Genomic DNA, 24,527 nt, shown 5'->3' with positions numbered 1-24,527 from the left:
TCTCATTCATTTGGTGAAGAATCGAAATTCCTTAGCCTAAGTCACTTCCCTCAGCTTAACCTGTCTCTCCCTTTCTTTACTAGGCTTCATGGATAACAGCCTTCTTTAAATTCCTGCAGGTCACCAAACTGATCTGTCTCCTTGTCTCATCTCTGGGTCCCCCACCTCGGGCTTTAGTGACTGGCTCAATGCCCCCCTTTCCACCTCATTGTGGTCTTTATATAGTGACCTCAGTGACAGTGTGTTGAGCCACTGAGTACCTGAGTTACTAAATTCTTTGACTTGTGTTACTTCTGGGATATACTTTCCCAAAACTAAGCCTTAGTCTTGGAATATGACAGCCATGCAATCCAAATTTCCATGTAATATGCCCAAAATCTAAATGTTTTAAGCACTCTTTCCCCTGCCTCATTTTTTTAACCTCCAGATTCTATCAGCCTTTTCACTGAGCTAAAATGGATTGTTCCTAAAGGAAACATCATTTCTAACTCTCTTGTCCCACAGTAGATCTACAGTCCAACTCCTCTTCTAATATACAAAACTCTCCGCAGCTGAAGGTAGGAGGGTCAAGAAGTTCAAGGCCTGCCTGATCATAGAGTAAGCTCAAGGCCAACTGGGAAACTAAGTGGCATGAGTGTCTTAAAAACATCAGGTTTTATTTTCAATACTGAGTGGTGCAAACTGCAACAAAAAGGCGTCGAGGTTAGAGCAGAACAGTATAGTGTTTGTGAGGTCTTGCAGTGATGGCAGTTAGCTGGATTAGGGAAGATATAAAGGGGTGAAGTAGGAGCTTAGGAAATGATGGATGAACAAGATGAGAAGCACAAGGGGAGTCTTCTTTCAGGCCTATTGGAGGAAAGGGGCTCTAGTTGGTGACCCTTTGAGGAGTGGAAATTCCACCTGGATTAGAATGTCTGAGGATAGGCATGATAGGCATATCATGAGGTGAGAATCCATGTAATACTGTTTTTATTGCTGTTGTAGTTACTGTTGAATGAATGGATGAATGCAGTGAATGGTTGAATAGGAAAGCTTAGGACAGACGATCTGTAAGCTTGGCTATTGTAGATGTTGGAAGGACACTGTTACTGGAACTCCACATGCTGTGGTAGCTCTCTCAAGACACCTGCTCTCTACAAAGACATGCAGTTGGTAGCTGTTGAATGTAGGATGTTCAGACTGATACATTTATACTTTCAAATAGATAACAGATTAATTCAACACCAATAATACTTTATCATTTTATACTAAATTAGATGAATTCTCTCTCTCTCTCTCTCTCTCTCTCTCTCTCTCTCTCTCTCTCTCTCTCTCTCTCACACACACACACACACACACACACACACACACACACATTTATGAATAACAGAGACATGGTAATGGAACTTGAGGTCATCATGGAGGTAGTGTATGTAAAAGTTTTCCTTCCAGATTTCTAGTAATTGTGTGGCCATCAAATGGAATAACATAGGGAAAGTCTTAAGAGTTTATTTTGGAAAAAAAAAAGTTAATTTTGATATGAGACATACAAAAATAAAAGTGAACTCACAACACAGGCTGCTGTTGACAGATCACTAAGAAACACTGTTATATTGCCATTTAAAGATATGAAAGAGTATAATGTCATTCTCCAAATTATATTACCATGACAATGACCTCCGAGAGTAGGAGTAGCCAGTGAAATACTGAAGTATGGTAAATAATGGGGTCCAACACTGCAAACAAGAAGAGATGAAGTGATGAGTAGATCAGATAGTGAGCCTAGGTAAATAGATGATCCCCCTGTGTAAGGTATCAACAGTACCACACTCACGTAAACAAAGTAGACTTGTAGAGTGGCTTAGCATTGCAGACTTGCAGAATGAAAACATTCTGGAGTTGTTTCATAATGTTATTTATTTAACAATACTGAACTATACATTAAAATGATAATAGCACACTTATGTTTTGTAGTTTTTAACCACAATAAAAACATGATAAATACATTTTTTGTTTTTGTTTTTCCTGAGGCAGGGTTTCTCTGTATAGTCCTGGCTGTCCTCTCTGTAGACCAGGCTAGCCTTGAACTCACAGAGGTTCACCTGCCTCTGCCTCCCAAGTGCTGGGATTAAAGATGTGCACCACCACCAACCAGCCTGATAAATACAAATTGTTAATCCAGTTTAGTCATAAAGAAGACCTTAATGACCATGACAAGAATATGATCGGGGCTGAAGTGTGACAAGTGCTAAGTGGACAGTTGTTTCAGTTTGACTGTCAAGGGCATAGAAAATAAGAGACAGAGGTAGTTTGTTGTTGATGATTTATTTAAAAGAATCCATGGCATTGTTTCAAGGGGACACATACATAATGCCTGGTGTAGGAGCAGAGTTCAAGTGAGGTGCTTGAGAGGAAGAAAGGAGCTGGAGAGCACAGCTTAAGGATACTGGACAGCTGTGCAGGCTGGAGGCCAGAAAGCATCCTTTTCCCTTGATCCTGCAGAATGGTAAAGATGGTCATGACTGATTTGCCTAGATAGATTATTAGCATGGGTGCAAATGGAAACAGTTAGGCATGGTTGCAAAGAAAAACACAGACCGCAAATAACGGTTCATTTTTTCCTAGGAAAAGCAGCCAAAGGATTCAAGCCCGATTCTGTGGAAGTATGTGGGAAGGAAAAAATCTTCAGTCCCCTGGTGGAAACCAAAAACTTATTTAAGCAGCAGATGAGGCAGAAAGTTTGACTGCTCTAAGTGTGCTATTAATCAGAACTTTCAATCCGAAGAGGAATAAATACTAGGGAATGTCAGGATGAGAATACATGTTGATGTCTGCTCCATATTAAGTATAGTAGTTTAAAAGTCTGCCATGAATCTTGTATTTTTAGAGACTGGCTAAATAATAAATAGGTAATCATGTGTAACACATTGGAAACTTCCGAAGCACATTGTTCATAACCTCAGAAATCTAGCTTTTAAAGGTATTGTATAAATTATATAAATTTGAATCCTCAAATGTTTAGTCAGCATAGCTCCTAGAAGCATGAGAAGACGTCTTCAACCCACTCTTTAAAAAAAGTAAACTCTTATTGTTAGATGGCATATAAATAATGGAAATTCTTTATAGTTCTCTTGTTATAGTATAAAGACATTTTATGTACATGGTTTTCAAATCCTAGTTATTTCTTTGATCATATATCTTTCCCTGGGCAATAACATTTGTTTAGCTGGATTGTGATATGTCGCTAGAGGTACAAATGTTCTAAGACAAGTACTTACATATATCATGAGCTCTGTATTCGAAAACAGGAAGTTTCACTGGTTCAGTTGGTAAATATTTAATTATTCATGGTAAGTACTTTATTATACTTCATTTTATATGAATAAATATCACAGTTTCTCAGTTGAGGAAAATTTTTGTTTATTGAGGGAGCCTGACTTTAAACATATTAGCCACACAAGCAATACACTACAATAATAACACATTTTACATGCAGAAAAATACAAAGTGCATGAACACGTCTAACAATGACACCGTCACATGTGGTACCCTTTAAACTCAGTTGAAAGGATGCTTAGAAATTAGCCAGTGAGGTGTGATCCAGAGAGGTATGGAAAAACAGAGTAGTAGCATGTGGTCGGTTTTGAGAAGAAATGGAAAGCTAGAGAGAGAGGAGGTGCTCAGTGAGAGCCCTGGAGAGCAACTAGCACAGTCAACTAGCCTTAGATCAGTGCTGGAACACTTAACACGTGACAAGGGTACTTGAAAAGGACAGTCTGATAGCTACCTGCTGTTCTTTCTCTGGGACAAAGCTCAGCAGCTTTTTGGCTTTTTTTTGTTTGTTTTTATTTTGGGGTTTTTTTTTTTTTTGACTTAATAAATGTCCAGGTCACAACACACATTGGGTTTTGTGAGTAATACAGCATGCCATAATTTCTCAACTCTCCACATAGTATGAAATGGCCAGACATACATAATACATACATAAATGAATGAGCTTACTAGTATCCCAATAAAACTTTATGTGTACGTGCCAAAATATGAATGCCATATACTTTTCATGTGTGAGGTCATGCGAAATGTTCTTAATTTTTTTTTTTTTTTGGTTTTTTCAAGACAGGGTTTCTCTGTGTAGCTTTGCGCCTTTCCTGGTACTCGCTTTGGAGACCAGGCTGGCCTCGAACTCACAGAGATCCACCTGCCTCTGCCTCCCGAGTGCTGGGATTAAAGGCGTGCGCCACCACCGCCCGGCGAATGTTCTTAATTTTGAAAAAAAAAAAAAAACCTTTTTAAAAGTGTGAAAACTATTCTTCATTTGTGGCCATGCAAAAGGAGATGGTGTCTGTTTTTGCCCATTGTGCTGTGTTGTATAATTTCTTTATCCTTTTCTGTGCCTCTCATAATACTTTATTTCTGTATGGCACCTTCTCAAGTTGTTTCTAGCTTTTCAGCACTTTAGTAAAGAGAGGACCAATTCTAAATGAAAACTGAGACTAGAAGCCCTCCCTTTCTTATTTTTTTACCTTAATGTTACATTTTCCATGCAAGAATCAGTGTAATATAGCTAATCCGTTCCATTTTCCCATATATGGGCTTTGTAGAAAATGGGTAATTTTGTTTTCTTGTTTAATTCCTTTCGGTGTTAGATTTGATGCTTGCTTGCTTTGAAACCAACACTCTGCTGTTTTTACCTTTTCTTTACCTGGTAATATCTTTTTTAAATTTAATATTGGCATCCTATAGACATTTAAAGAAAACACAGTGAAAAATACAACAGCAACAAAACATGAAAGTAGGAGAGATTTGGGAAGGAGTTTGGTGAGGGAGTAGACAAGCAGATAATGGATGACTTTGATCAAAGACCACCTTTATATTATATATATGAAACTGTAATAGTTAAAAAGGGATGTGTATGAATTGAGAATGTCAATACAATAATTTGTATACAACTGTTATTATAAAAAATTTTAATTAGATAAAAAGCACCAAGCTGCTTGCAACTGTTGGCTATATAATTAGATAAACTTTCTTTATATACATCACTATGAATACCATCCATATGATTTCAGATCTATAAAAAATGTTTGACTTACTCCTGTTTGCTCTCTTGTAGTACTACAAGCCAGTGGAAATAGTAAGGGCAGACTTGGTCCAAATTCCATTTGACCTTTACTCTGTGCAGTTTGGACCACTTAATAAGTTCTTGAAGCTTAAGTTTTCTTAAGTAAGTTAAAACTGTATAGTCAGTGAATGGGAATTTCCATTTACCTTTCCCTTTTCAGCATAATCTTTTTTCACATGGCTGTAGCTATGCTGAATGATTTGGGAGAAGAGCAGCCTATATTTGGTGTCAGGGGTAGTGTTTGTTTTGGTTTGTAGACACAGAACTAAACAATAAGAACCAACTAAGTTCTCAACCTTCCTAATGCTGCAACTCTTTAACACAGTTCCTCATGTCTTAGTGATCCCCAACCATAAAATTATTTCATTGATACTTCATAACTGTAATTTTGCTACTGTTATAGATCTGATATGCAGAATATCTGATATGAGACCCCAAGGAGGTCACGACCCACAGGTTGAGAACCACTGAACTAGAGGATTCTCAGATGTGAATTACTGATACTTACATGACAGTATACATGGTGAACATGGTCTCAACTTTTCATTAATCTTTCCTTTGCCTTGTTTTTTTTCACTTCTGAAAACATAGGTTTGACAGTTCTCTGGAAGACCTACTTAAGAGCGGACCTCACCCACCTGCAGCTCCCCAGGTGTTAAATATTCATAGTCAAGTGGCCACATTTTCTAAAGTAGCAGCCACTTACTCTAGGTAGAGTTCTTTCCTTCTCAGTTGTCTCTGTTTCAATGCTGCTGTGAATCTCAATACTAAACTCACTGAGAATGAGAGCACAATCATGGATTAAGGAGCTGATGTCATTATGTGTGGACACACTCAGCCTCCAAACACTCCTTTACACTGCTTTTATATTCTAGTATGCTTTGGTTTGGTTGTTAACTTCTAATATAGAATGAGGAAATCTGTGTCTTGTTTATTCACTTTGTGATTTGCTAAATTAACTGAGTTTGGCTTAAGTCTGTTCTTAAATTCAATCATGTACCTCTGAAAGAAGAGAGGCATGTTCCAAAAGTCCCAGACATGTTCCCAGACTATAGAGGCAAAAGATATCACCTATAAGATGTTGATAATTCTTTCAGATAATTCCTTTTACCATTGGATGGAGAGGAACTTCATTAGTTTCCTCTTCTCCCAACTACAGGATGAGTTAGCTGATGTATTTTTAGCTGACTATTTTATACCTTGTTTCTATTTATTATTCACCATCACTTTTCACCAATGGCAACTGCTGACTCAAAGATGCAGAGTGATTCAGAAACACAAACAAACATTAAATCACTAGGTACCTGTTCTTCACCTTAGCACTCACACTTCCTCCCTCTGCATTGAAAGCATCTTTAGCTTCTCACTCCTGGCCCCATTCTTCTTTTTCTAACTATTCATAGAAGTTGTTCAAACTTAGCCATACAATCCCATTTCATGGATTCCTTACAAATGTGTACATCATCCTCTGTTTCTATATAATATGTTAAACTGACTTCCTGTAGTTTCTTCAGTTTTCTTCCAGTGGTTTATAAAGTTACATTGGTGGAGTTGGGAGCTTATCAAATTCTTTAGAAGAGAGAGCAGACTTAGGTCCACTCTCATAGTTCCTTAAGCTGAGTTCTTAATAACCTGTGTTGAACTTGGCTCATAATGTGTTGGGGGTGGCCATTGTCACAAACTTTTAAAACAAAAAGTAGTTATAGTGTTATAGTGATGTTATTAGTAACTTACACCCAAAGAGGAAGATAAGCAAATCCCACACCATGTTTTTAGACTATCCCATTTAATTAAAAACCCTCAATCAAAATTTGACAACCAGTTTTGAGAGTACTGCATTCCTATTGCTGGAATGTAAATTTCTGCCCATATATTTTACTGTTTGAAAAAAAATAATTATTTTAAGTCATAAGGACTCTTCTGAATATGAAATTTTATCTCATCTAAAAATCTTACAGAGCTAACTCAAAATAGAAATGGAGAACTTTGCAAAGAAGGTAATGTTTTGGTTATTTATATTCTTGTAATTAATGTTTATTTTTGCAAAGATTCTTAGCATCCAGAATAATTTAACTTAGATTATTTTAAAATTATATGTTGTTTTTGTTAATAAATGTCACTGCTTCTGAACATGTAGGCAGTTCTGCTTCTAAAGACACATCTCATTAAAATGTCAGGTCCTTGGTGTATGTTGGAGACAACACTTCTCATGTAAAGCCTGTTTAGGAAAATCCCCTTATCTCTGCTTATAGAAACACAGCCTTTATTTTCAGATTCGTTTTCTACTTAGTTGTTTATATATCACTCTTCCAATATGTGACATGTAATTTCAATGTACTTATAATAGGACTGGACATAATTGACATTTTAGAGTACTTGGTGAGAAACAGTCTGTTTTAGGTAAGCTTACACATTAAATTTAAATCTCTGGGATTGCAGACATAATGCGTAAGTATCTAAGCACCCGTCACACCTTCAAATGGCTCACTGTGTCCAATACCGATTAGAGTGATGCTGACTTGTGTTCACCCTGCTGCCTTTTCTTACTTGCATTTCCTCCTGCCCTCTTTCTTTCCCTGTCAGTGTAAGCAGCTCCTCAAGGACTGTAGAAGGCTCTTTGGAAGGTTCTGGAAACTTTTCTGCCTTCTCCCCTCCTGCTAGATACAGTGCTGCAGTTGTCAGTGGTGCGGCTGCCACTGTGTCTGCCGCTCTCGCTGCAAAAACCAGGTAGAATTATGTGTGTAGTGTCTGTCTGTGGTCCCAGCATCCTCCAGTGTCTGGCAGCTCACTTCAGAGGGAGCAGACCTGCTCCTTCCGGAAGCAGGGTTCTGAAATGAGCTCCCCCTGGTGTGGTGAGCATTTCACAGAGGTTGTGGGGAAATCCATGGGACTGGAGAATGTTCTCTAAAAGCATCCCTGTCTCTCTTTTCACCGCTGCCACTTATGTGTATCTCTCCGTTGGGCCCATTGTTATGTACTATGTTCTTACAGACTTTAGAGTCTTACAGCTTTCCGTTGTTGTAGCTGAGGCAGAATCAGAAAGAAATTAAGTATCTGTTGAGACTATCTTATTCCACAGCATTGGTGAACTAAAGCCTAATTGCTCTCTGAAACGGCCCTTCTGTGAGCTTTGTTTCTGTATTATTCCTACCACATTTGTGGATTTAAATGCTTTTGAGAGCTAGCCTTGCATGATTGTAGTGAAAATTCCATCAATTGTTTTTTGGTTTTTGTTTTGTTTTGTTTTGTTTTGTTTTGTTTTGAGACAAGGTCTCTCTGCATAGACCTAGCCATCCTGGAACTCACTATGTAGACCAGGATGGCCTCAACCTCACAGAGATCCACCTGACTCTACCTCCCAAGTACTGGGATTAAAGGTGTGTGCCCAGTCAAATTTCATCAATTTTATATCAGTGAGTGAAATAATATGATGAATGCATACCGTTTCTCTTCATCTTTCCCCACTGCTTTGCACTTCTTTTCTCTCTCTTCCTCTTCCCCGTCTCTCTCTCACACTCTTAAGGAAAATATTTCAGATCATAGACTGAAAACCACTTTCTTCTGCGGATACTGCGAGTTTTCACTGAAGTCCTTCTCTGAATGCTTGCCAGGCTCTCCGGCCCTGAAAACTCTCAGTCCCTCCTGGATGCACTTTGCATCAGCACTGTTCCCAAGCCTCTAGTTTTTTCCTGTCTTCAGTCCTCCGAGAAGTCAAGTGGCTCTATCCATGTTAAGAAAAGCAGGTACTTTGGGAAGGAACATGGCATGCAGAGGTTTGCTTCCTCTAACAATGTATTACTATGGTAACAGGCCAGACAGAAAATCATAGAACTGACTTATCTAATTTCATTTAGCTGCAATTTCACTGTAATGCTAGTGCACGTGCATGCTGTTTTATTTACCTATCAACTCACCTTTTAATCCTTGTGATATCTTTCACCAGCATACTTGATGTTTGGTATGAAGTTAGGAGTAATTGTGCCAATATTTGAACTATAGTGGACTCCTGACTTTTATCAGATGGCTACAGCTGTAGTAACTATACTTCTAGAAGTAGTGCTTCTACATCTAGAAGCTTGAGTGGTTAAATAGAAAATAGTATATAACCACTTGCCATAGAGCCCAGTGCGAGGAGGATGTTATTATTCCTTCTGTTAGCTAGATGTAGAGTTTGGGTGCTTGCAAATGAAGGTGGACAGGGGTACCTGGTGTCCAAAGTCTGGGCGGGGAAACAGTAAGTGTGGTACACTGTAACTCAGCTCTCTGCTCTCTTAACGGCCATGCCCACTTCAGTGTTTCCATCGTCTGCCTGAGTGCCTCTCAGCTGAGACAGGACTGTCAGTTTGTAAGGCACAGGGTTTGTGCTTTGAGTGGTTTTCCATATTAGGATTGCTTCCTTTGTTGAACTGCATCCATCCCGCTGCAGATGGTATTTATGAGGAGTACACCACAAATAACCACATATAGCCTGCCACAAATATGCACAAGTGTTGCCAAGGCTACTCAGGGTCTTCTCATACCTTGAGCCATGTAGTATTGCTACTTCCAACAACCAGACTCACTAGCCTTGGCATTGGATGCCTGTCATTCAGTTTACTGCATCACAAGTATGGCAGGTATCCCAGAAGTAAATTTTAATACTTCAGACGATTAAATGGCAATGATTCGGACTTTAGTATTTCTGAATTTTATTTTTGATATAAGCTCCTTTTTTCGAGTTGCAATTATCTAGCTCATTATTTTTGTATGATCCATATGAGTAATTTAATCTCAGAAAGTTCTTTTATGTAATATTTTAAAGCTAATTTATTCGTAATGAATAAATTTATTGAAGATAGTTATCTTATTATTTGGATATGTTTATTAGCCTTTCACTGTTAAGCTCACATTCTATGCCCTAAATAGGCTAAGCACCTTATATTTAACTATTTGAGCTGAATGGGACTTTTATCACCAAAGTATTAATTGCCTTATTTAAAGTTTAGACAGTAGCCTATAGAAATAAAATAATGGTCTATCCCAAAGCCTTTAAAAGATATCCATTTATCCAATGTTCAGTAATCTTTGCACTATTTCCATTAATGTTTTTGTGTTGCCTTTATGTGTGCTCAACATTCTTATTAAGCAGCACTTTTTTACTATTTATATATAAGAATTATTAAAATTCTTAAATTTTTCATTGGATAGTATGTTTTAACATCTAGCAGGTTTTAACTTCTCATTAAACAAATAAGAAATAATAAAAGATGATGGCAGTGTTAAACTTAAATTTGAGAAAACAAAAATAGGGAATGCTATTTCAATAAAATTAAAATATTCTGTGATTTCTAAAAATTGTTTAGAGTCAAGTGTTCCGGGCTACACTATAAGGACCCACATGATTCCTATGTACTTGTACACATTTTTTTTTTAAAAAAAGGAAAGAAAGGAAGAAAGAAGGAGAAGAAGAAAAAAAAAAAAGGTCCTGGGGTGAAGCCTGACAGTAATAAGGCTTGGACTTTGCAGGGGTCCTTTACTAGTGGACTCCCATGGACAGTCTTTATTCCTGCTGCAGGGGTCATAGCACATGTGCACAGTAGTGTCTGCTACAGAAGCCCATTAGAGATAGGTTTTATTGGAGCATATTACATTAGGCACTCTGTCCCTAGGTAGTGCCAAAATTCTAGACTCTTGAAATGAAAACAGGTATCAGCATAAGCCATATTGCTTACACAGTTTCAGACAGTGAGTCACTCATTGTAGGGGACGGTTTACCCAACCAAACTCCCACAAGGCTTTGCAAATAGACCTTCCTAAGGCTAGGCTGCTGTGGGATGGTCTGTATGTCAAATGTGTTGCTGATTGGTCAATGAATAAATCACTGATTGGTCAGTGGCCAGGCAGGAAGTATAGGTGGGACTAACAGAGAGGAGAATTGAGAGAACAGGAAGCTGGGTGGGAGAGACACTGCCAGCCGCCATCAGGACAAGGAAGATGTAAAGTACCGGTAAGCCACAAGCCACATGGCAAGGTATAGATTAATAGAAATGGATTAATTGAAGCTGTAAGAACAGTTAGCAAGAAGCCTGCCACGGCCATACAGTTTGTAACCAATATAAGTCTCTGTGTTTATTTGGTTGGGTCTGAATGGCTGTGGGACTGGCGGGTGTCAGAGATTTGTCCTGACTGTGGGCCAGGCAGGAAAACTTTAGCTACGCTAGGCCATCACATGTCCATCATGCCAAAAGTTACCTGAGGTTCAAGAGGCATTAGGGAGGTAGGTACTCTCAATTATTTGGCAATGTAGTAGGTAGTGAATTTGAAATGTAACTGAAGTAATCATACATTGTATAATATTTTACTGAAGTCATTAATAAAGAACCCTGTTTTTGGTAGTCTCTTCTTCTAGCTGTTTATTTTAGTTATTGAAGGAATTAAACTTCTGTGCATGGAATTATTTAAGCTGTCTGTATTGAAAAGCTTAATAGTAATGGGAAGCTGTTTTTTTTATCATCATCATCATCATTTTATACCACAGTTTAGAAAAATGACCACTTTCACATTACTGTGTGATTCCAACGCATGCATTTTATAGTTTGGGGCTCCTCAAATTATTACTCGCTCTGAAGATACATGTATGATTATAAATGACAAATGGTTTATAAAAGCTACATGATCCTTTAAACCAAACTGGATCCAGCACAGGTAAGGCCTCTGATAGTCAGGTAACTGATTGAGAGATCATGGTGGCTGAGTCTCTTCCTTCCTGGTGTTATGAACCCAGAACACTGGACGTTCTACAAGGCAGGAGATACTGTCTCTTTGCTACAGCAGCTGGCATATGGTAGGTCTCTAAATACTGCTGGATAAATGAGTGACTGCAGTGGAAAAGGGTGACTGGTCAGGTGTCAGGAACAGTTCATAATGTACCAGAAGAAAGGGTAAAAAGAGCAACGTTGATCCATTTCATAGTTACCGGGGTACTACAGAAACTAATGGTCTAGATATGATGGTTCTTCTGAAGCGTTAAGATAGGAATAGAGGGCAAATCCACCACTGCAAAGATTGCTTATATACTTTTCAGTAGTACAATGTCTTGTTGTAGACTATTTGAAAATAATTTCCAGCATTCAGAACAAATGTTACCTGCTCTTTCTTCTTGACATAGAGAAGTCCACCATGATTTCAGAATTATTTGCATGTAAAGTAATGGGCGTCCTTGTGGCATTTTCATTTAGACTTTGTTTTTGTTGATCTCCTTCTCTACTCTTGTCTATCTCACCACTTACACGCCACCAGTGTTCCCCTTTCCACTTGAATGTTACATGTGTTCTAGTCACTTTCAGAGTTTCCTTTTTCGCAAAGAAAAATCCATTCCTATTTTGTTTTCCGTAAAACTGTGATAGATTTGGAAAAGAAAGAGTCGTTGCTGAATTAGATTGTTGCCCTCACCACAGCTGTCTCCTTCCCTTCCCTACAGTAGCACTCAGGAGCCTTCTCAGCAGTCAGCGTCACCAGGAGCTTCACCTCTGAGCAAGTCTGAGAGCCTAGAGAGCCCAGGTTCAAGCAAGCCTGGGGTGACTGGCCTCAGGACCGCGGCTGCCTTCAAGCCTGTAGGATCCACCAGCACCATCAAGTCACCAAACTGGCAGCGTCCAAGCCAAGCAGGTATTCAAAAAAAAAAAAAAAAACCTCACTCTTGACTTTTCTTGAATGAAATTATGAAAACGTGTTCTAGCATGTACGATAGTCTTTGCTAGTGAAAACCATTCTCAAACATTTAAGATTTGGGAAGAACTATAAAGAATGTCAGTGGTTGCTTTGCTCTTCAGAATGCCTCGCAACCATCCTCTGTGCCTCCTACAATTGCCCTTTGCTTGTTCTGGAGAAGTATAAAGCAAAAGGGGACAGGAGGACAAAACACTAGAAACAGGGTATTTAAATACTTACACATAACAACTCAGGCTCAGTGAAGAAAAGTAAATTCTCGGTCAGAACTTTCAATAAAATGGCACACCTCTCTGACCCTTGGTCTTCTGATGCATACAGTGCAGGAAGTCTAAACCACTGACTGTTTCTCCAACATAAGCAACTCTTATGGTTATATGAGAAAAGTTGCTCTGTTAGGAGTAAGGAGGTAACTTAGTCAAAGGCTTATTACCACATCAGCCAGAAGATCTGAATTGGGTCCCCAGAATTCCCGTAAAAAAGCTTGCATAGTTGTGTGTGCTTGTAATCCCAGCATCAGGGAAACTGAAACAGGAGGATCCCTAGCATTTGCTAGCCTGCTCACTTGGCCTGTTCAGCAAGTCCCAGGCTGGTGAGAGACCCTGTCTCATAAAACTAGATAGCTGCCACCTGGAAATCAGTCCCAAGGTTGACCTCAGGCCTTCACAGCACGTGTACACGTACAAGCACAAGCATACCCACAAACAACTGCTGTTACAAGAAGGATGAGACGATACAGAAATGTTGCCAAGCCCAAGTTCAGCTTCACATCTTCCTGGTCTTTTCCCTTCTCCTGGGTGATGTTGTCATCTGAGTACTTCTTACTGCCTGACCATTATTTACAGTCTTGTATTGATGACCTCCAGTATCCTCAAGCCCATTGGCATGTTTGCTGTGCTGTGGTAACATTTCAAATGCAGTGTGTCGGAAGTGTGATTTCCTACCCTGGGCAATGGCATATGTGCTCAGTCATCAGCAGCATATTGAGAACTTTAGACCCCACTCCTAATTCTCACAGTGACTAATACCAACTGGCTGCCCGTTGTAGTATTCATCAAGCATTTTCTCTCCTTTGTCCTGGGAGCCATTGCTGTGGCTCAGACCATTATCACTGTATGGTGACATGTACTTTGTGTCAGAGTGGTGTGTTACATGCTGTTGATTCTGTGGAGAAGCTCCAAGTTCTTTTGCCCCTCAGTGTGCATGGAAGATTGACCCAAGGCTCATGTCCAGGTGCACAAATCCCTTGTTTGAAGTGACATGATATTTGCATCCCCTGATGGCCAAAGATATTGAACACCTTATTAGCCATTTGTATTTCTCACAAAGAACTCTGTTCAGTTCTAATGCCCATTTGGGGATTGGGTTATTTGTTTTCTTGATGTTTAGTTTTTGAGTTATCTTCTCTAGAAATCAGGCCTTTATTAGATATATCCTGGTAAAAGTTGTTTTCTCGTTCTGTAGGGGCCCCTTTACTTGATTGACCATTTCCTTTATTGTACACAAGCGTTTTTGTTTCATAGAGTCACATTTATGTTATTGGCCTTGTTTTCTAAATAGCCAGATTCCTATTCAGAAAGTCTTGACCGATCCCTATATCTTTAGTCTACTCCCCACTTTTCCCATTCACCAAGAGCAGAACCAGAGTTCCATGCACAAGACTGCCACTAGATTGGGCCCATCACTATTCCATATTGGTTTTGAAGAGGCTCATGAGGCCCTACCCCTCCCTGGGAAGCTGGTAACATTTAGCAGGTTGCCAGGGATGGGCACACTATTTTGTCAATGATGTAACCACTAATTAAGTTGACCAAAATCCAGTGAGTAGTCCTCCATCCACGTTCATGCTTTCAACCCTTGAAACTCAGTGAGTCCCCAAAGTATGCACACATCCTCCTACCTTAAACTATCCCCAGAATACCTACACTAGTATAATGTAAGTGAAGTGCAAACATTGTTACACTGTAGTGTTCAGGAAATACGACATGAAAAAGAAGTTTGTAGATGGTTAGTACATATTTCTTTTTCTCCACAAATATTTTCTATCCATTGTTGGCCAAACTTGTCAATATAGAAACTTCAGCATGGAGGGCTGGCTGTATCTGTGTTGTGATGGAAAGATAGGCCATTGCATATGATGCAGACTTCTTTAAAAGAAATTATAGACTTCTGTGTTATTTCTAAAAACAAAATGCTCAGACTAATAGTGGCTTCTGATACTTGTGGGCCATTGACATAGCAAGACCTATTCCTCTGGGAGGAAAATGTGATAAAGCTTAGCTATACTGAGTTATTTCCATTTATTTCAAGCCCTTGTATGATGACAGGGACTCATCATAGTTATTTTGCACATGCATTTAATGCCAAAAATAATTTTAAGAAAAAATATGGCTTTGATATAATTGGAAAGTGACGGGACAATGTCTTATAAAATAAAAGACACTACATTTCTAAGGTCGAAACTGAAGTGCTGACAGAAAAAACAAAAACATAGATGATAATTATGGCATTCAAGTAAGGATTCCTGGAGGAGACACTACATTAAAATTACCACAAGAGGGCAATAGAATCCTTTCTCCACTGAGTCTAATAAACTAATCAAATCAGACAACAGCAACTGTAATCATGACCCGTATGCTTAGTATTTAAAACATGATATTTTTGTAGAAACCATAGGTAATTTAATACAAGAATTATTATAACCTGGTAAAATATTTATCATATAACATAAAACAGTATTAACAAACAAAAATATTTTTCTGTTGTGAAATTGTAACTGGATTACATCGTGATCTTTAGTTCAAATTAGAAAATACTTTTGAGATAATGCTGTTCCCTTAGTATGAGGACCTAAAAATAAGCATTTAATGTTTTCTTAATGATGAGTGCTAATTAATTTACATTATTTTATAGAGATTTAAAAAAATCTAATTCTCAGGCTCTCATTTTTTTATTATATGATACCTGGAAGTATGTCATTTACAAAAGCAAAATGCAACCCTTTAGAATCTACTGTTAGTATTTGGCAGTTCTAAGAGCTTCCTAATGAAGATTTGAAATCCTTTGGAATGAGGCTGTGGTGGTGGTCCCTGGCATCACGGTTCACCTGTGAAAGCAGCAGGTCAAAGGGTGTAGAACCTGACAGAGCAGGTCCCTGGGCTCTGTGACTCACAGCATTAAAGCAGGTGACCTTGCTGCCGCCACACTAAGAACGTCATGCTTGTTTTTCTAGTTAGTTCATAGCTTTGCTCTAGTGTCCGAAAAGGAAAGAAAAACACATTTATCTTAGCTGCTACCAAGTGAATTATTTTAAAATAATTCGTTGTCTTGGAGAGAGGATCAAAGTCACCAACTTCTGGTCTGATCACCACAGTTGATTCTGAAATCAGTTTTATTATCTTGGAGATAGCGTTTATTTTAGCTTTATTTTTGTTGGGACTTATTTGTACATGTTTATGGGGTACATTCTGATAATTTGGCACATGTATACAGTGTTTGATGATTCAATCAGTAATAGGCACTTCCATTTCTTAAAAGATTCGTTACTTTATTGTGTTAGAATTTTGTACTCTTGTGTGTAGCAGCATGCCCCCCAAATGAAATAGAACAGTGCAGAACATACCAGAGTATTTTTATGTGCTATTTTAAAATACTATGAATAATTGTCATTTTATAAACATGTTTCTTGATATACCTATGTAAGAAAATGTGGGTATGTTCACGGGCTAGCACACACAGATGTGCATTGGGTTAAATAGTGAGGAAGTGGTTTTCTTACTATGCTTTACCATTTAAAAAATAGCTTGAAAGACTCTGATTTTAAAAATGTATTTCATTTGTGCTTTTTGTTTATTGCATTGGTAATGTCCTTAAAAATCAAATCAAAACAGAAGAAGGACTTCATTAAAAAGGTTTGTGGAAATTATAAGACTTCCTGGTGTATTCTGAGCCTGTGCTTTGCTTCTATAAGTCTCCTGAAGTTCTGTCTTTAAATCTTCGATGCTTTTCTTGTGGTGGTGTACTCAGACACCTTTCAGAACCACAGTAACACTAGACCAGGACAGTGTGTTTGTGGCAGCATTATAGTTTAAATTGGATTATGCATATAGTTTAATGTCCTCCCCCCATCACTGCCACCTCATTTAATCATTAAACTTGCAAGCCATTCACAAAAAGCTAAATATTTTAGGATGCAAAGTATTTAAAAGCTCATAGTCTACATGAAAATATTGATACAAAAGAAGGAAGAATCCAAGTTGAGTTTTGAGTAAGTCAGCAGCAGTACTACTGCCTGCTCGCTCATGTCTCTGTAAAATGACTTTCATGAATGACATGTAATGATCTCTTTCAAAACAGTGACCTGAATCTAGAGAAGTGCATTAAAATGTGATTTTTTTCCCTTGTTGTTTGTCAGAATTGAGATTTCTGGTTTTTAAAACCTAAATGGAATTCACTTTTGTTTGTTTGCAGAACTGGGGATTAAACCCAGGGTCTTACATGCTAGGCATGTGCCATACCACTGGGCTATGTCCTTCAGCCTCAATATTTATACATCTATTAAATTTTTAATTCATGAAAGCTTCATATTGTATATAAATAAATGGTTAGCTGAGTATTTTAAACCTTTGTAAATTTAATAGTAAGAGTTTAAAAATATATTTCTGTGTTTTTGTATGTGACCTAATTTGCTATGTAATGCTTTTTCTAGATTCCTGGTGAGTTATGATTACCAGATTAGGTAAACTAAACTCACTAGATGCAAATACATATATAAAAGTATTACTGTCTTTCCAAATATAGTAAAACATATTTTCATGGAGGCACAAAGGGCCATTTTGTGTTGGAATACATTAATTAGCTTAATCAAACACAAAATGAAAATGAATTTGCTGGAATACAAGCAGTGCCTTACTAGGTCAGGCTCCATTGTTTGTTGAACTCAGTTGTGTGGTGGTGGTGGCTCTGGTGTGTATAATGTGTGCTCACGGGGTATGAGTTTTATAAGGCCAGTGTTGCTGGTTTTTCAAGCAGGGTCTCATTGTATGGCTCAGGAAGCTTCCAATTGGAGATTCCTCTACTGCTGTTTCCATAGAAGCTATGATTATAGGTTTGTAGCACTGTGCCAGCTCTGAGGCTAACACTTTTGAGCCTACAATCTTTGATAGAATAAGGATCTTAAAGTACCTTTGTGACCCTGTTATGAACAGATGATCTGATGTATTAACGTGCTTGGGATGTAGAAGATAGGGCAAGAAGGGTTCAGAGTTCACCCTTTGATCCTTTCATAACAGTGCCGATAACTTATACTGTTAGGAGCCAGCAAAACAGATGTCACAAAGCTTCCATGTCTGCAAATGTTTTGAGCTCCCTGCTGCAGGTAATGTGGCCTCTTCGTGGGGTCTTCGGTGAGTTTCCTCCTCACCTCAGCTGTCTTCTGCAGCCTCCTTCTGTAAGGTTGCTCCTGTTTCTAGCTCCGTCCTGCTAAGGTCCCTAACATTCTTTACTCATGTGCCCCCATGCCTCGCACAGACTGCTCTTGTGTGAAATCCTTCGCCTGCCCTCCTACTCCAAAACTCTTCTATTTAAAGACCATTTGCCACTTTGTACAGTTTCATTGAGCCATCCAGCTGGGCACTTATTTTTTGTCCTATACAAGTTTGAGAATGTTGTTGCCATTGAATTCATCATGTTCATTTTAACTGTTTATATGTGTCTTCTACCACTGTTTTTATAGCCCTTGATGGGCCCAGCCAAGACTTACCAACCCTTGCTTTAGGGCACCTGCCCATTAAGTGACAGTTCTTTTGGTAAGTGTCAGTGAGTGAGTGCATAGACCGACTTGTCTTATTTTGGAACTCTTCATGTAATTTTGGGGATACAACCTTCATTTTTTTGTGATAGTGTTCAGTCCTCCTACTGGGTTTGAAATTCCTTTAAGTGTTTCTGAACAAAGGCAAAAGCAGTATCTGATAAATCAACTATTTAAAAATAACAAAGTGCTAAGAACAAGGGCATGCTAGTCTCATGAATCATTAAATTGTGTTAAAGGTGGTGAACATAAGCAATACTGTAATTGGTGCTGTCTTCTTGTCCAGTAATTCAAAATATTAGCAATAATTTAACCATGACCAGATTTTCTATAGCAAGCTTTCTTGTTGGATTACCTTTGGACCGCCAGCCGGCAAATAATGACTCACAGACTTAGTATTAATTAGGAAAGCTTGGCCTTAGCTTAGGCTTTTCCCCAACGAGCTCTTATAAATTAATTAACCCATATGTATTTAATCTACTTTTGCCATGTGGCTTGATTACCTCTTCTTCGTATAGCAAATCTGACTTGCTCCAAGTCTGCTGGATTTTTCTTCCCAGTTTCTCTCTCTGTATCCAGAAATCCCACCTATTCTCCTGCCTAGCTATTGGCTGTTCAGCTTTTTATTACACCAATCACAGCAATACATCTTCACACAGTGTACAAATCCCACAATTTTCTTTCTCTCAAAAAAGTAAGGAATTCATTATACCCAAGGAGCCATGGAGTGCAGTGGAAGTATTAAGGATGTGGCCTCCCCTTACTTTGGACAGTAAATTTGAATGCAAAGCACCACTATATTGCATAGAAATTGGCAACAGATATACACAGAAATGTTAAGTCTGATTATAGGGCCTAGGTCAGAAGACATGGAAGTCTGTGTCAGTGGAAAAGGAGTAGATAAGACTTGAATAAAGAATACAGTTTGGACGTGAAAAATATATTTGTTTAAGGTAAAGTTTTATTTTATTCAGGAAAAAGGTTTTAATGTTTGTGCATATACAGAAAAAACAAAAACCTCAAGAATTTGATTTCTTAAAGGAAGTGCATTGTTCAGGATGTTTTAGAGGCAAGAAAGAAAGTAGGGTTAATGGGGTGGGGGGTGCTGGCCAGAAAGTGCTTGGAGATATCAGTGTGGGCTTGCTTCTGGAAGGAAGCTATTACAAGATGTGTAGTCTGTGTATTAGCAGAGTCAGATTTGCTCTATTGAAAGATCAGTATGGCTTTAATGTGCTTAGCAGACCACACTGATTTTTTCCATACTGAGTAAGAATGGAGTCCAGAACTCTGGGTTAGAGGTTATTTTTTAGGTGCTCCAGCATAGAGGTGGTGATGATGGATATCAGTCACCCTAGGTGCTGGTGATAGGAATGAAGAGAGTTCCAAGGTGAACAGATCTGTGACCTTCTTAGCATCTTTACCTGACTCAGTTGCAGCTTTAACCACTGTTTTCCCAGGGAAAATACTGTGATACAGTCCTTATGCATCACATTCTAAAACGCTGGCAGAGTGATCATATGTAGCTTGGACAGACGAGACATTCAACCTATCCCCCATCCCACCCCGTATCCAAGAATCTACCTCCATGGATTTAGTCAGCCTAGGACTTAAAATGCTATAGGGAAAAAAATGTATCTGAACTGAAAGTACACTTTTTCCTTGTCATCATTCCCTTAATGGTATAACATAACAACTATTTGCATGGCATTTGCAGCGCATTAGTTATTCTAAGGATCTGAGATAGTTTAAGTATACGAGATGTGCTTAAGTTATATTAAAGTATGATGGCTGTTACATAAGGAACTTGTACATCTGAGGATTTTAGTGTCTACAGAGGTTCTAAAACAGATCTCCCATGGACATTGTCTTAGGGTTTCTACTGCTGTGAAAAGACACCATGACCAGGGCAACTCTTATACAGAAAACAATTGATTGGGGTGACTTGGTTACAGTTTCAGAGGTTCAGTCCATTATCATAATAGAGAGCATGGCGGCATGCAGGCAGATGTAGAGCTGGAGTAGTAGCTGAGAGTCCTACATCTTGCAGGCAACAGGAAGTTGACTGATACACTGGGTGGTATCCAGAGCATAGGAAACCTCAACACCCAACCCCACAGTGACACACTTCCTCCAACAAAGCCATACCTACTCCAACAAAGCCACCCTCCTAATAGTGCCACTTCCTATGAGATTATAGGACACTAAAGGGTTATGATTGGATGTAAGCAATTGAGACTATGGCATAAACAATTGGCTGCCTGTATATTTGATTTTTAGTGTAATATGCCAAGTTGCAACATATAAATCTGGATTGGATGCATCTTTCACTTCACTAAAAATAAACTCAAGGTTACCTTTATGATGGCCTGATGTATGCAGCTTTTCCTTTTGCTTATGCATTTATTTCTCCTAATATACATTTCCTTCTTTCTCATTTTCAGAATCTTTGATGGGATCTGTAAGTGATACTCAATAAATTTATTAACATTATCATTTATCTTTGATAAATACCTTAAAATTCCTTTCCCCAAATCATTGTTTGGAATTTTCTTTAGGTAAAAGAGCCATTAAAAATTAAATGTTTTGTTTTTTTCCATCTTAGAGTTGCTATTGCTGCACAAAACACCATGAACAAAGCAATTTGGAGAGGAAAGGGCTTATTCAGCTTACACTTCCACAGCACAGTCCATCACTGAAGGAAGTCAGGGCAGGTACTTAAACAGGGCAGGAAAGTGGAAGCAGGAGCTGATACAGAGGCCATGGAGGGGTGTTGCTTACTGCCTTGCTCAACCTGCTTTCTTATAGAACCCAGGAACCAGCCCAGGGATGGTACCACCCACAGTGGACTGGGCCTTCCCCATCAGTCACTAATTAGGAAAATGTCCTACAGGCTTGCCTATAATCCTATCTTACAGAGGCATTTTCTTAATTGAGGTTCCCTCTTCTCAGATGACTTTAGCTTGTGTCAAGTTGACATAAGACTGTCCAGCACATTTTCCCTCACAGTAGTGTTGGGTTTGCTGAAACTTTCTAGTTTGCTGTTTTCATTAGCAATTCTTCCATGTAAGAACAGCATCACCTGCACGCTGTCTTTAATTGTGTGCCCACACAGCTCCCAGTTGAGCCTTGTTTGCTTTCATGTCTGCTGACAGTGGCAAGAAAAAAAAAAAGGCTTTTATTATTAAATACATCTATGCAAGTATAGCTATTTAGATGAAAACAAAAGCATCTCACTGAGAAAGAGTCATCACGTGTCATGTGATGTTCCGCTTTCCTAACATCTGGTATTCCATATTAAAGAAACCTCAATGCCCATGCCATTTTCAGTAGAGCCTTGCTATAGCCTTTGTCGGCCTCAGATTCCGCTTATGCCTGCCCTTCCAGGCGATGAGAGTACAGACAGGTGCCTGTACACCCAGCTTTCCCAGCTTTCCTGCTAAGTCATCATTGTCTTTCTATCAGGTGACACACAGTTTTTAGTAATAATTTGCTCTTTTTCTTTTTTGGTGTGTGAGTATATGTGGTGCATGAGTGTGTAATCACCCGTGTGGGTGTGCTTGCTCTGCATGCCCCTGTGGAGGGCAGAGGTTGGCGTTGGGTGTCTTCCTCTTATTCTCCATTTTATGTCTTTGTGACAGGGTCTCTCATTGAAACTGACGCTCACAGTTTTAACTGGATTGTCTCCCCACTTCTCCCCATTGCTGGGGTGAAGCATGCCACAGACCTGATTTTCACATATGTGCCAAGCTCTTGCTCGCTGTGTGCAGAGGGAGCACTTTACTCTTTCTTTTCCATCTCCCCAACCATTGACTTGCTTTTCTTTTTATGATACAATTAAGCTTTAATATGCAGCAAAAGCATGGGATCTTAATTGATAGTGATGTGAAAGTATAAAAATTAGTGCTTTCTAAAGAATGTAAGTTGTATTTTGGGCAAGTACAAGATAAATAGGCTTGTTTATGTTATGTAATATAAAAGTATGATCAGTTAGAAATATTTTAGGGAACAGTAAATTTGGTGTGGTCAGATGTCAAAGGAAAAGGGCTAAACGTAGTTTACAAAGTACTTAACTGACTTTAGATGTCTTACACTCTTTATTGAAGGAGAACTCATCATCTTACTTGAATGCAGCAGCAGCCTAGAAAGGAACAAACTGCATCATCTACAGTAAAATGGTAGATATCCTTGATCATTAGCAGGAATCATTTTAATTGTATTTTCAGTTTTGGTAACTATCTTTATCAAGTCTACACTCTAAGTCATTACATGTACATAGTTAACAGGCTCTGAGAAAAGTAAAAGTAACTATCCAATTTATAGAATGGTGGACTATTACTTTGACCCTAGATAGCACATTTCCTGTGTCGCATGAGCACATCAGTGATTACGTAAGGAGAACTAGATCTTGAAGGGATTCTTTTTGAGGACAGATAGAATTAGCCATGTGCCTGACAACCGCTGAAATCTGCTTTAAGTGGCATATTCTTTGCATCTAAACTACATGTTTGAAATTCAGATGATTTAGCTATGATTCTAGTTAATTCACCCCCTCTATCATATGATGCCTGTGCTGCAGGGTACATTTTAGAAGTAAAATACAGCTTTTTTACTTTATTATGGGTAGATAGAGCTTGGGAGAGATTTGATATGTTATTTTTTCTCCAAGAAAGACTCAATTATTTATGAGATTTGATTAGATCAAAGACTGAATAGTGTTCATCTCAGTTGTAAGTGGATGTAAATTCTATCTTTATTTGAAAGCTAAAGTAGATATGGGTGAGAAAGGAAATTGCTGTTGCTACAACCACCCCAAATTTCATTGTAGGCTTTGTGCTACACTAATATATCGAGATAACTAGATTTGCTTAGCTAAGAGGGATGGATTTTTTGGTTCTATTTTTAAATTTTTGTATGAGTAAGTAAACTGCTACCAGTTACATGAATTTCATCTCTTCTAATAATGTCTTATTGCCATTTGCTCTCTGCATTTTTACATCATTAAATAATTCACTTGCCACAGATGCCTGAGGGAAGTTGTCCACTATCAGAATTGGGGTGTGGTGCAGAGAATATACTTGCTATCCTCAGATAGCAAGTTCGTTTGAGTTCAAAATCATGCTTCTTGAATAGGAAACAATAAAAGTAACACCATTAATTATCCCTTCTTTATTTATGGATGTTTTCTTTTGGGTTTTGTTTTGATGTTGAAGCTGGCCAGTGTTGTGAAGGCGCAGCTGTAGAAGCCCTTCTTTCTTCCCATTTTCATTTCATGCTAGTATAGTAATCTTTTTATAAGAGAAAATACCTAGGTTCAGTCATAAATGCTTTTCTTAAAGAGTTGCTACTCTTATTATTTCACACATGTGGTTCGAGTGTCCTTGATCACATCTGGCCTACCTGCCATCTATTTTTGTAAATAAAGTTTTATTGAAGTGTGGCCATGCTCACTTCTTTACATATCATCCATAGCTATTTTCCAGCTTCAGTGGCATAGTTGAATATTTACTGTCTTAGTTGTAGTTTTATTTCTGTGAAGAGACACTATGACCATGGCAGTTCTTATAAAAGAAAACATTTAATGGGGGCTACCTTGCAGTTCAGAGGTTTAGTCCATTATCATGACAGGAAGCATGACAGTGTGAAGGCAGACAAGGTGCTGTAGAGGTAGCTGAGAGTTCTACATCCATCTCAGCAGACATTGGGAAGAGAGAGTGACACTGGCCCTGGCTTGAGCATCGAAACCTCAAAGCCCGCCCCCAGTGAAACACTTCCTCTGACAAGCCACACCTGCAGGTGCCACTAATGGTGCCACTCCCTTCCTGTGAGCCTCAGGGGGCCATTTCCATCCAAACCACCACATTTGCAAGAGTCAGAAAGTCGCACAAAGCCTGAAATAGTAATTTTATGGTT

At 38.6% G+C, this 24,527-nt stretch overlaps 1 protein-coding gene across 11 annotated transcripts in view; it reads left to right on the top strand.

Annotated features, from left to right (window-relative positions):
• Positions 1–24,527, top strand: part of Pdlim5 (PDZ and LIM domain 5) — a 180,792-nt gene that overhangs the window by 122,994 nt on the left and 33,271 nt on the right. For 7 of the 11 annotated variants that reach the window (XM_052730477.1, XM_052730476.1, XM_052730475.1 and 4 more), the window contains 2 exons: positions 8,713–8,844; positions 12,561–12,748. In XM_052730477.1, the coding sequence (XP_052586437.1) occupies positions 8,713–8,844; positions 12,561–12,748 (320 nt within the window). The remainder of the gene's footprint in view (positions 1–8,712; positions 8,845–12,560; positions 12,749–24,527) is intronic. The other 4 variants (XM_052730479.1, XM_052730478.1, XM_052730474.1 and 1 more) reach the window with 1 other exon arrangement.

The sequence above is a fragment of the Peromyscus californicus genome, unplaced genomic scaffold (assembly GCF_007827085.1).
Source record: "Peromyscus californicus insignis strain IS unplaced genomic scaffold, ASM782708v3 Scaffold_9__1_contigs__length_137607984, whole genome shotgun sequence".
Classification (NCBI taxonomy): Eukaryota; Metazoa; Chordata; class Mammalia; order Rodentia; family Cricetidae; genus Peromyscus; species Peromyscus californicus.
This window is presented reverse-complemented; position numbering and strand designations above follow the sequence as displayed.